Source organism: Coenobita brevimanus, chromosome 109 (assembly GCF_032717465.1).
Source record: "Coenobita brevimanus isolate Jiangsu-jjx chromosome 109, ASM3271746v2, whole genome shotgun sequence".
In the NCBI taxonomy this organism is placed as follows: Eukaryota; Metazoa; Arthropoda; class Malacostraca; order Decapoda; family Coenobitidae; genus Coenobita; species Coenobita brevimanus.
In genome coordinates this window covers 23413610-23425687 of record NC_137062.1, presented here as the reverse complement: position 1 = coordinate 23425687, position 12078 = coordinate 23413610, and the positions used below count along the sequence as shown (strand labels likewise).

The following is a 12078-nucleotide window of genomic DNA, read 5'->3' as shown; positions in this document are numbered from 1 at the left end:
TACTCCTTAGGCCAATTAAAACCTGTAGCTACCCTCTCAAACAACTGAAAATGCTTTGTTAAATGAGATTCATTAAAAGGAGGGACAAGTTTAACATTTTTAGCCACATCAAAATCATCAGAGCTAGATGATCCAATTCCACCTTGTTTCATGCGATACTCATGGTCTGCATGAATCCTGGCAAGTTCAATTTGTGCCTGTATCTGTGCCTCCTGAATACGAGCATTTGCCTGAAATTCAGCCTCCTTAGCTTTTGCCTCCTGCAGGGCTAGCTGTTGTGTTTGTTCATTTGGAGGAGTTACATTAAACAAGCTTTCATTAATCATGTCAACAATTTGATCTTTAGAATGATGAGAGTGAACTGCAATTCCCAATTGTTGAGCAACAAGATTAAGTTCATTCTTTGTTCTGTTTTCTACATCCAACACTGCACATTTGACAACAAAACTTTGGCTTCATCAAGTGTAGTAATAGTAGACATCATGAATAAGTAACAGTCACAAAATATCGAGCAATATCCTTATGATAATATCCTGAATATCCTGATGAGAGGTCGCCAAATTTATGTTACGGAACAGAGAAAGATAATGTACACTTTAAGTGAGAATACTAAAAATCACTACTGTCCCGTAAAGTTCCAGGTTCAAACAAAAAGAGTTAGGTAAAATTACAAGTTAAAGTTTAATGCTCAAACTAACAACAAAACATTCAGGACTCATAAGGATAATGTAATGGCAAAAAACAGGTTAAATATATGGTTAACTGCAATAGCCTCTATTAACACGAAATTAGCAAGAGTAAATTTACCTAAGTCAGCCCTGATAAAATGATAATACACTGGGTAATGCTCAGTTAATGCAAGATAAAATATTACAGATACAAAATATTATTAAAACTGGCTGACAAAATGAATCCTACATAAATTACGAAAACCTTACTAGGCCTAAGAATCAACCTTATGCTACACAGTACAAGAACAAAATGCCACAACACTTATACTCAAATTACACACAGCTGCTAGATGGTTGGAGACTTCCTGAGAAACTCACAATAATAATAACTGTACAGTGGAGGACAGAGATGTGAACAAAATGAGGAGATCTAAGTGGCAATTAATGTAGAGACTGAGCTCATTATATAGGGGCCGGCAGAGCTTGATACAACTTGTAAGGACGCGCAAATGAAGCCATGGGGACAAAGAGTTGACAATCCCGCTCTGAACAACAGAAAGGACGACTTACTCTACTATAACGGTAGAAGGGGGGGACTGAGGCAGAACACGCTCGTGATCAAACATGCAGCATACTGTGCGTTAAAATTACACAAAGGATGATGAAATCATAGGCTATGTAACAATATATATATATATATATATATATATATATATATATATATATATATATTCCATATATATATATATATATATATATATATATATATATATATATATATATATTTTTCCACATAACTTGTAATTCTTTTCATAGTGTAAGCACTCTTTGTGTTTTTTCTCACACTCAACGCCCTACCGTTTTCTTTTATCGGACAGGAAGATATTCACGCCATGTTTTTTTCATTTCGTACATTTTCTCTCGAGCGCGCGCACACACACACACACACACACACACACACACACACATATACTTATTTAACTTATTCTGAATCATTTACTGTTATAAAATCACTAACACTAGGATCGAGGGCAGCGTGGGGTGGAGGGAGGGGGTGGTGGTAGTGGGGCTGCTATACCTCATACCAATTAATCTGGCCAGCATGTATGGCAACACTGTTCCTGCCGAGATTCTGATTGGCTGGAGGTGTTTGTTCGATTACGTTGTTGCTTAAACCGATACGCTCTTTATTATCAGATGTGATACTGAGTTTGTCGACAGTACAATCGTCAAAAGCAATAAGAAATCCATTATATACTTAACAACAATGAAATTTTCGTAGGAAGATAGAGATATGAGTCAACAAAGTATTATAACAGTCCAAGTCAAGGTCAGCATTCGAACAATTCCTTTAAATCTCCGACACTCCTTAATATAACAGAAAATTAAGGAAACCTGCTTAATCTAAGCGTTGGTAACACACATTTAAATTATAAGATCAGTCCGCACCCTTGACTCGTGCCACAACTTTGAGTAATTAAAAATCCTAATGAAAAGACGAGTTCGCCGGGGAGGGAGGTTTGAAAAAATTGCGAAAATCAAAGTAGGCTAAAGGAAAACTATTTCATTATATCTTCTATTATCACAGTATGAACTGATCTTAAAATTTAAATGTGTTATACCAACGCTTGTATTATGCAGGTTTCCTTAATTTTCTGTTATGTTACTGAGTGTCGGAGATTTAAAGAAATTGTTCGAATGCTGACCTTGACTTGCACTGTTATAATACTTTGTTGACTCATATCTCTATCTTCCTACGAAAATTTCATTGTTGTTAAGTATAACGGAATTCTTATTGCTTCTGACGATTGTACTGTCGACAAACTCAGTTTCACATCTGATATTAAAGAGCGTTTCGGTTTATGCAACAACGAAATCGAACAAACACCTCCAGCCAATCAGAATCTTGGCAGGAACAGTGTTGCCATACATGCTGGCCAGATTAATTGGTATGAGGTATAGGAAGGATACCATCCTCACTGCCATATATTTGGCCTTCCTGGGGATGGTATTTCCTCATTTTTGCTAGATTCTGAGTCTGCCTGAAAGTAATCCTTGTCAGTCACATCGTCATCTAATGAAGAATCGCTTTCCTCATCGTAGCACACCTCAGGGAGAGAATCAACATCGTGCTGGGCTAGGTCACAATGCACCATGGCCCTCACTCACCCACTGGCAAAATCAGACTGACGTGCAGTGTTGCCAACCAGTGACGACCAAAGTACCCCACAGCTCCTGGCTAGAATTCCCCAAAATTCCCCATTCGGTAGTACTGTATGTATAATCTCTAATTATTATCGTACAGGTTCAGTCTAATAGACAGAATATGGCAAACATATTAAGAAAATGGTTATTCACAACTGACTGATTAAAATACAGGTTTTTCTAATTGTGTATACTATTGAGGGAAATAAAAAACAATGGCTGTAGAAGTAATGTACTTTTGGGGTTATGATGAACATTAAGCATACAGTATGAGCAATATACTCTTGGGTAGTGTTACACTTCACATATGAATGGTAGAAACAATATAACCCATGTTGCTTTTGGGTTAGCTTTGGAATATGCAATATACGAAACAAATAGATTATGCTTCATCAAAGTATCCTTGAATTATGAAGAAAAACATTACACAAACTAACCACTTAAATTACTCGAGTTCTCTTAGGGTATGTCTAATTTCTTTTTTCTGTAAAGTTACTTCTGGACAGGAAAAATAATAGTGGGTACAGTTTGTGGAAGGCATCATTAGCATTATTATTAGTCAGCTGATCTCTGCTGCTGGCGCTGCTACTGCTGTTGTTGTCACTCATTTTCGTTCATTCGAATGCACACGAAATATTGATTTAAATGATGAAGAAAAACAGATGCACACTACTGTTTGATTTTAGAAAATATAAAGTCGCTCTGAAATTACGATATTTATATATAACCTATTCCAATTTCTGCAGCTCAGTTTATGGGTTAAGTATCCTGCCATTGGCAAAAAATCCCCAAATTGAAAGCTGATTTCCCCATTTCCCCATTTGTACCCTGATTTCCCTAATTATAGGGATAATTCCCCATGGTTGACACTGCTGACGTGGCGGTCTCCTAAACAAGCTCAGCTGTGCAGTGATGACTCATACCTAGCGGGTGAGGTCTAGAGAGGCGCGGGAATATCCCAACCGATTTTTGGCGCCTAATTTGAAATATCGAATTTTGGCAAATTTATCAAATCACCAACATACATGTCCTTCGCTGGCACTGTCTGCGCATATCGGGTCGAAGTACATGTATATCGCCAGCATTGGGCGGGTTAAAACTGCTCTGTCACTTGCCGAGTTGCGTTGGGGTGATCAATAATTCAGTTGTGTTGTGATTGAAATATATCCTCCCATCATTGATTTACCTAATTCATCCAAAAATTCAGGTGGCTCAGCTTTTACCACGCTATGGTGTAATGGTAACAATGCTTAACTTTCATCTAGAAGTCTCGAGTTTGATTCCCGGTCAGGAATATAAAAAACATTAATTTTGTACACATGCGTGTTATGTGTGTTTCTCCCGTAAGAAGTGGCCGTTTGTCTTTGAATTAGTTGCGTTACAGGGAGGACCACTAACCCTCCGCCAACCCACTTGCTGACACGCAGGGTCCACGAATGGGTTGGTTATATAGTTACTACCCAGCTTTGTAAAAGGTTTCATGGCTTGCATGAAAGCATTAGGCTTGTCACACAATGTAAATGCAAGGGAGAAAGAAAGAAGAGTAAGGGAATGTAACAGGAGATGGGAGAAGTAGGAACAGAGGAGGATTGACACACAAAAAATGATAAAAGTGAGGGAAGAAGTAGGCAACATAACAATTTGTGAGTGGATGATGGTTGACAGTAGCTACCTCTATTATATATATATATATATATATATATATATATATATATATATATATATATATATATATATATATATAGATATATATATATATATATATATATATATATTGGAGAGAGAGAGAGAGAGAGAGAGAGAGATTCCTACATTTATTCCGTCCCTAAAAACCAGGTATTATGTATGGCTTCTTGGGTAGTTCTGTGTGTGTGTGTGTGTGTGTGTGTGTGTGTGTGTTCACCTGTAGTTTTGTATTCATTGTTCAAAACTGCCTTTTATTAACATGTAGTTTTGTATATACAGTAGTGTTTCAGAGTGTGTGTATGACATCTACAGCCACACGCCACACAGTGCTGCAAGACGCAGTATGCAACACTTAGCATCATTTTCACCACCTGAAGGCATCCAACTCAACCCTCACTGCACGCTCTTCCCTCATAAGTTTGGAAAGTGAGAAGAATTAATATAGTTTTAATATAGTTTTCTTTTAAGTAGCTACATTCATAACTATATCGATGTTGATGGTATTGTTGTTGCTGCTGCTGCTGTTGTTATGGTCCCAGGCTCATCAAAACAAGAACTCTGTGGCCCTTCCATCAGCCTTAACCTCAAGGGATTTTTTCAGTCATGAAATGCCACCTAAGGGAGTTGGCTGGTCATTTGCCCTAACAGGTACCGACTATGGCACGCAAAACTCAGGCCCACTTCTTGAAGGAGGTAGAATGGAACTGACTGCTACTGTTGCTGTCTATAGAAGATTTAACTGCACTTGCTGCAGTGCTTCAGGAAGCACACAGCTACCGATATTAATCCTACTACGTAAACACGCAGGTCATTTTGCACTGTGCTTTAAAAACACACAGCTGAACTGAAAGTCTTAGGAAAAAACGGTGTTTCTTTTCTGTATTCATATGAGAGTAATATGAAATGAAAAATAATATTATTGTGTGTTACTAAGTCTCATACAAAAATAAAATTCATGAACATAACTAATTTAGAATATCTTCCAAGTATACACTTTCATACATCATTTCTTCTCTTCCTGCAGCTTCCATGGCAATCAAATAAACGTGAGCGCACTACCTTATATGCCGTACTGGGGTGAGGTGAAGGTGAGGGAGGGGAGGGGCACAGTCACCAGGTACACAGGCTCCGACTACCTCCTGCTAATGACCCTCGCATCCAAACTCAACTTCACCTTCCATGTCCTTCCCACAGAATCATGGAACCAGGTTAGTGCTGACTTACAATATAGCGATGTTCAATCCTAGAATTAGTGTTTTACCGTTCATAAAATTATCATAAGCTTGCACTGCGAGGTATCCTTTTAACAATAATACCATCACAACATATTCCACCAGCCCTATGCTACCAGTCCTCTGCAGGGTCGAAACAACGGCAGTAGTCAGACATGTTCAAGAGCAATGGGTGCTGATGAACACTACGAGGAGGCCGCCTTTAGCAACTGAATCTTGGACCAGTAAATGTTTTCAAAATTGCTAGTAAGGCAAACTTGGCTCTTCTTTAAAGACAGTGTTGTAAACAGGTTTTGGTGAGATCATTGGGCCAGGTAAGACATTCACAAAATTATCTGATGACCACCTATTATGCTGTAGAAAGAAACAGGAAAGAAGGCACATGATATAAGATTTATACCACAGCACGGGTATGGTGAGGTAGTTTGGATATATGGAGAAAATACAAGAAAGTAACCATGTGAAATGCTGTGAAGACCTGAATGTGGAAGAAACACCTCCTGTTAACAGACAGGTGTGTTGAGGTTCTGAAAAGGGACCTCATAGGCCCTTCACTAGAATTCTGAAGGAACTCCGTGTCTTGGAAGCGTGTCTTGGAAAGAGCTGCCCAAACAAGTATGGAAAGCTGTCCTACAATACTGCATGTACTGCACTGTATGTATGCAGAGGCCTAAGTGATATCTCTGAGTAATAATTAAAGTACTCTAGTACAAACAAAAAGTAGCAGACCTATCCATTAGGCAGAATAAGAGAATATGAGTAACATAATCCGAGTGTATACTATTAAAGACAGAATAACTTACAGCATCAATCATTTTCTCAGCTGCCAAAAAAACTAGAAAGGAGAGAGTCGTACCTGACAGCCGTGCCGCATATCATGTTAACGATGCGTCTGAGGTACCATGACTTCACCTACACACACGAGTCTGGCATCGTATCCTTCACCATGGCCAAACCGGGTCTGGCCCCCCACTGGCAGAGTCTCATGAGACCTTTGCCCATCTACGTGTGGCTTGCTCTCCTGGCCTGTCTTGTCATTCTGCCTGTCGTCTATTATATGGTAAGGGGTGAGGTAGTGGTCAAGTGTTTAAGGAAGTGGTATGTTGTTCTAATGGACGATATTTCGATTCCAAGTCCGGTCAGGGAAGTCTAATGATTTGGAAGTGGGTTCAAGACTACAGTTCAGGGCCGGGGTGCGAATAGTTTGAAGATATTAATCTCGTTTAACAGATTTTGTTATCTTCCATAAGACCGGCCAACATGTCACAAAAACACCCCCACTAATACCATTACACCAGTCCTGAAAGAGACAGCCCTAGCATGTATTCAGTATGGAAAAATGAGCATTAGCGCCGCCCAAATGTTGACACGTAAAGGTGTGCAACAAGTAGGAGGACTGTTCAGCCTCATGGAATGAACGGTCAAGTTTTAACCCATAGACAAAACTATCTATCTATCTATCTATATACCTAGGCTGCTTCCCCCAAGGAAAGGGAGGTAGCCGAGACAGGACGACTCACTCTCCATTTACTCATCCATTCAAACACATTCATTTGCATCTTAGCCCCAAAGGGGAGAACGGACAGATCCTCACCGCACCACACCGCACAAGGGTCAACTGGGCAATGCAATCAGTGACATCCGCAGCAGGGCCCGACAGCAGAACTGGTTTACCCCTGCCACATCATAACAGACCCATCCCCTTACCCACACCTGACTTGACTAGCTGATCAGACCAAATGCGGGAGAATATCCCCTCAGGGCTGCGTCATCACTTATTCATTCACAATTTCTCTCCATTTATTTCTGTCACGCACAGCCACTCTTCCTTGCTCAACAGACATCCCTCTCGCATCCAGCGCTCTCTTCACACTGTCCATCCATCCTATTCGTGGTCTTCCTCTCAGCCTTACACCTCTCACATCAGATCTAGTTATCTTTTTCACCAATCGCTCATTATCCATTCTCTCCATATGTCCAAACCATTGCAACACCCTCTGCTCAACTCTACCAGCCATCTCCCGAACAACTCCAGTTCTCCTTCGCACTTCATCATTTCGCACCCGATCCATACGCGTCACTCCACACATACTCCTCAGACATCTCATCTGACAAAACACATATGAATAAAACAAACTGATTTAAATAAAAAGAATCCTTTGGCCTTGAATTGCTTATGAGCTGCTAGCCAGCAAGCTGTTTACACTTAATATTGTTCCAGGCAGGTCTGGTGTGTAGCTAAATTTGTGGTCCAGAAATAATGTACAGAATATGAGTATTTTACAGCCAATATAAGCAGGTCAGGTAACCAGTATGATTAGGCTATATTTATGAGTACAAATGGAGAAATGAATATCTTCCCTTGCTCTCCAGCACATATTCGAAGGCTCTGTGGAGAAAAAAGCACAGGAGGTGATATGACTTACTGCCAGTAGTACAGTATGTGATGTACGTATGCAGGTGAGTGGTGTGATGCAGGAGGGGTACAGTGGCAGTGGAAGAGGCATGGGTATGGTGGTTCAAGATGTGACAAGGATACTGTTGGGTCAGAACCTCCCGCCGCACCTGCCCCCCACCACCCCAGTCCGCATCCTGGTGTCTGCCTGGCTGATCTTCGCCATCATCTTGGGGTCTGCCTACCGTGGCAACCTCACCGCTGCACTCATGTTGCCCAGGTACCCACCCCGCCCTGAGACACTCCACCAACTCATCACCACTGCCAACAGGTACCTGCACCGTAAGCCAAAATAATTAACTGTTTCATATGCTGGGGATGCCACAGAACAACCAGTATTTGTTTAGCTGATGAGAATTCTGGTAAAGTGCAGAAATCTCTCTCCATTAACCATTAGAATGCAAGGAATTCCATCAGCTGATTAAAGACCCTAGATTTTGCCTCTTAAAATACCCAACTACTGTATGTCCATGGCTGCAAAAAGGTTAATCAGGTCACTTGTATTTCAGAATCACTCTGTTACCTTACGCGGACATCCACCGCAAAGCTTACATGCAGTCCAGTTCATCTGTGTTGAGGGCCATTGCTGAGAAGATAGAAGTTGTAGGTAGTACAGAGGAAGCCCTAAATGCTGTCGTCAATGGAAGGTGAGAGAGAGAGAGAGAGAGAGAGAGAAAGAAAGAAAGAGAGGAGGGGGGGGGAAGGAACGGTATACGAATTGGTGGGTAGAGAGTTACTGTCATCGTAGCCCTTTATATTGGTGTATAGCAGCTAGTGAACTGATAGTGGATCGAGCTGGTTAGAAGAATTTGAACAGAGAGTAGGACAAGGATCTGGCGCCCCTCGTCTCTCCCAGGGAAGTGAATGTCATCAGACTGACTCTAGCTGATGGGTGGCATGAGGTGCATACGTGTGGATGTTTATGCCTGAGAGGAGGAGTCAGGATTCCAAAGGCTTGAATAGTGAGCTGGGCAGACTTTGGTTAGTCGGTTGATGGGTGAGTGATGATTACATCTTCTTCTATATCACCATGTTAATACAATTTCTTTGTACAGCCAAGAGGCACACATAGACCTGGGTCGATATCTGGAGCACCGGATTAGGGAGCAGTTCAGTACCTGTGATGGCAGCAGCCCCCTCTACCTGGGACGAGAGCCTATAGTCCCGGGACCCTCAGCGTGGCCCATCCCACACTCAGCACCCTACAAGCCAGATCTCAACCACTGGATCATGGCCGTCATAGAGGTAACACATAAGATAACACAGTTCACAAGTCAGGAATTATATATACCTCTATATTATGGTGAATACAGTGACCTTTATTAATGTTTTTATGCCTTCATTTGAAATAGACATAAAATGGGTCAGGCTGGTGTGGAAGAAGAAAATAAAACTGGACACAAGTGAGTGAGAGGGAAGAGGAACAACAATGCCTAAGGGAGTGAGAAAAGTGTGTGAGGACGAAGTAGACTGTCATGGTCATCTCTTCAGAGGGTTCCCGGGAAGAAGCCAGGCAATGGAGCTGATGATAATGATTTGGAGGATATTGTTGGTATAATCTGATGTTTACCTACTCATTTACTTATTTAACAGGCATTGGAAGACATTTTCAGCCTTATTTGCATCTTCCTTAGAACGGGAAGTAGATACAGATTAATAACGTTATTTTCCCATTTTATGCCTTGATCTATAATGAGGCCTTGTAAGTATTAGATGAATGACTACCATAGACATTGGGAAGTAGTACCATGAGAGTTCAACATGGCTACAAGTTTTGTAACTACCCACTCAGTCATCTCTCTTAGGCAGGTATCATTCAGCAGCAAGTACAGTCATTTGGCGATCATTTTTGGACTGTGCATAGAGTCAAAGTCAAGCTGAGACTCCCATATTGTTACATATCTGATTAAACATCTCGAATTTCTTGTTTTCACCAACACCTTACAGCAACTGTTGGGAAGTAGTTAGTTGGTTTTGGCACTTCACATCATTTATATATATGTTGGTTTCGTGCAGGAAGTTAGATATAGGGAAGGATCAGTCACAATGTTTGCCAAGAGGAACTGTACATATAAATTATTTTGGCAGGGAAGTGTAAACGGATATGGTGGTACGGGTGCGGTGGTTGAGGAAAAATGGGTAGAATGTGTGGTGAGTGTAATGAGAATGAATGAAAGTATTATGACAGTGAAAATGTTGTTCAGTAAACCCATGATTTTATTTATATTGGCGAGAGCACCACAGGCTGGCTTGGATGATGTTGAAAAATATAGATTCTGGGGTGACTTGATACATGTAATAAGTGGAATGGGGGGATGATGAGATCGTAATTTAGGGAAGGAACTTAAATGGTCATGTGGACGAAGCAACTCAAGGTATGAAGGGGCACATGGGGGATGTGCATATCGTACAAGGAATGAGAAAGGTGAAAAGATACTCGAATTTGGGGAGGGAGTGAACAAGACTATGTAACACACATTTTAGGAAAAGGTAGGGTAGGTTGGTTACATATGACTCTAGGGGGAAATGTAGCTATTTCTAGGAGATTTCAACGTTCACCACCACCTTTAGCTCTCCTCTCCTTTCACTGATCCACCTGGTGAACAAGCCTACACCTTTTCTATCCTTACTGACCTAGAGCAGCTTGTACAGCACTCTACCCGTGTCCCTGACTGCCTTGGAGAGAGCTCCAACATACTTGACCTCTTCCTTACAACTAATCCTTCTGCTTACAGTGTTAATCTTTTTTCTCCGTTGGGCTTCTCCGATCACAACCTTATCACCTTAACCTGACCTATCTCTCTAGTACGGCCTGTGGACCCTCGAAAGAAACGTCGTCTGTGGCACTTTGGAGCTGCAGATTGGGAGGCCCTCAGGCAGTACTTCTTTGATTTTCCCTGGAATGTTCATTGCTTCCATGGCCGGGAGCCATCTGAGTGTGCCTTGCGCATTACGGAGGTTATTCTCTCGGGCATAGAAGCATGCATTCCTTTCGCATTTCCTTTGACTAATGTAAAAAAAGCCTTGGTTTACTCACGTTTGTTCTAATGTTGTCCGCAACAAGGAGAGGGCCTATAAAAGGTACCAGGGCCAACCCACCCCTGAATCACATCTTTTATAAGTTTCTGCCCAGAATCGTGCTAAGTCTGTTCTTCGCTCTGCTAAAAATAATTTCATCCATACTAAATGCTCTCAACTCTCCAACTCGAATTCTTCCTGCTCCTTCTGGAACCTTGTCAGAAACCTTTCTAACAACTTTACCTCATCATCCTTCCCTCCTCTTTTCTACTCTGATCGCTCCGTAGCTATTTCATCTACTGATAAAGCAGATCTCTTCGTTCAGACTTTCTCCTCCAATTCCACCTCAGACGATTCCGGTGTTGTTCCTCCATCACTTCCCCCCTCTGACTTCCTCATGGCTGACATTAAAATTTCTTCAGCTGATGTATTTTCTGCCATCACAGGCCTCAATACTAATAATCCATATGGGCCTGATGGAGTCCCTCCTGTTCTTCTCAAGAACTGTGCTTCTATGCTTACACCCTGCCTAGGTAAACTCTTTCCCCTTTGTCTGTCAACTTGTACCTTTCCTTCTTGCTGGAAGTTTGCTCTCATTCAGCCAGTCCCAAAGAAGGGTGACCATTCCCAACCCTCTAACTATCGTCCAATTGCTTTAACATCCTGTATCTCAAACGTTTTCGAGTCAATTCTTAATAGAAAAATTTTAAAGCATCTTTCCCATCACAACCTTCTTTCTGATCGCCGGTATGGGTTCCGTCAGGGATGTTCCACTGGCGATCTTCTCACCTACCTCTCTGACTCCTTTCGG

The 12078-nt window shown here is 41.4% G+C and overlaps 1 protein-coding gene across 1 annotated transcript in view; it reads left to right on the top strand.

Moving 5' to 3' along the window:
- The first annotated feature begins 6680 nt into the window (after positions 1-6680).
- The window catches only part of LOC145417097 (ionotropic receptor 21a-like), a 36248-nt gene continuing 30850 nt past the window's right edge, over positions 6681-12078 (top strand). The window contains exons 1-4 of the mRNA XM_080285887.1: positions 6681-6854; positions 8255-8520; positions 8759-8896; positions 9305-9494. Coding sequence (XP_080142013.1) covers positions 6681-6854; positions 8255-8520; positions 8759-8896; positions 9305-9494 — 768 coding nt within the window. The remainder of the gene's footprint in view (positions 6855-8254; positions 8521-8758; positions 8897-9304; positions 9495-12078) is intronic.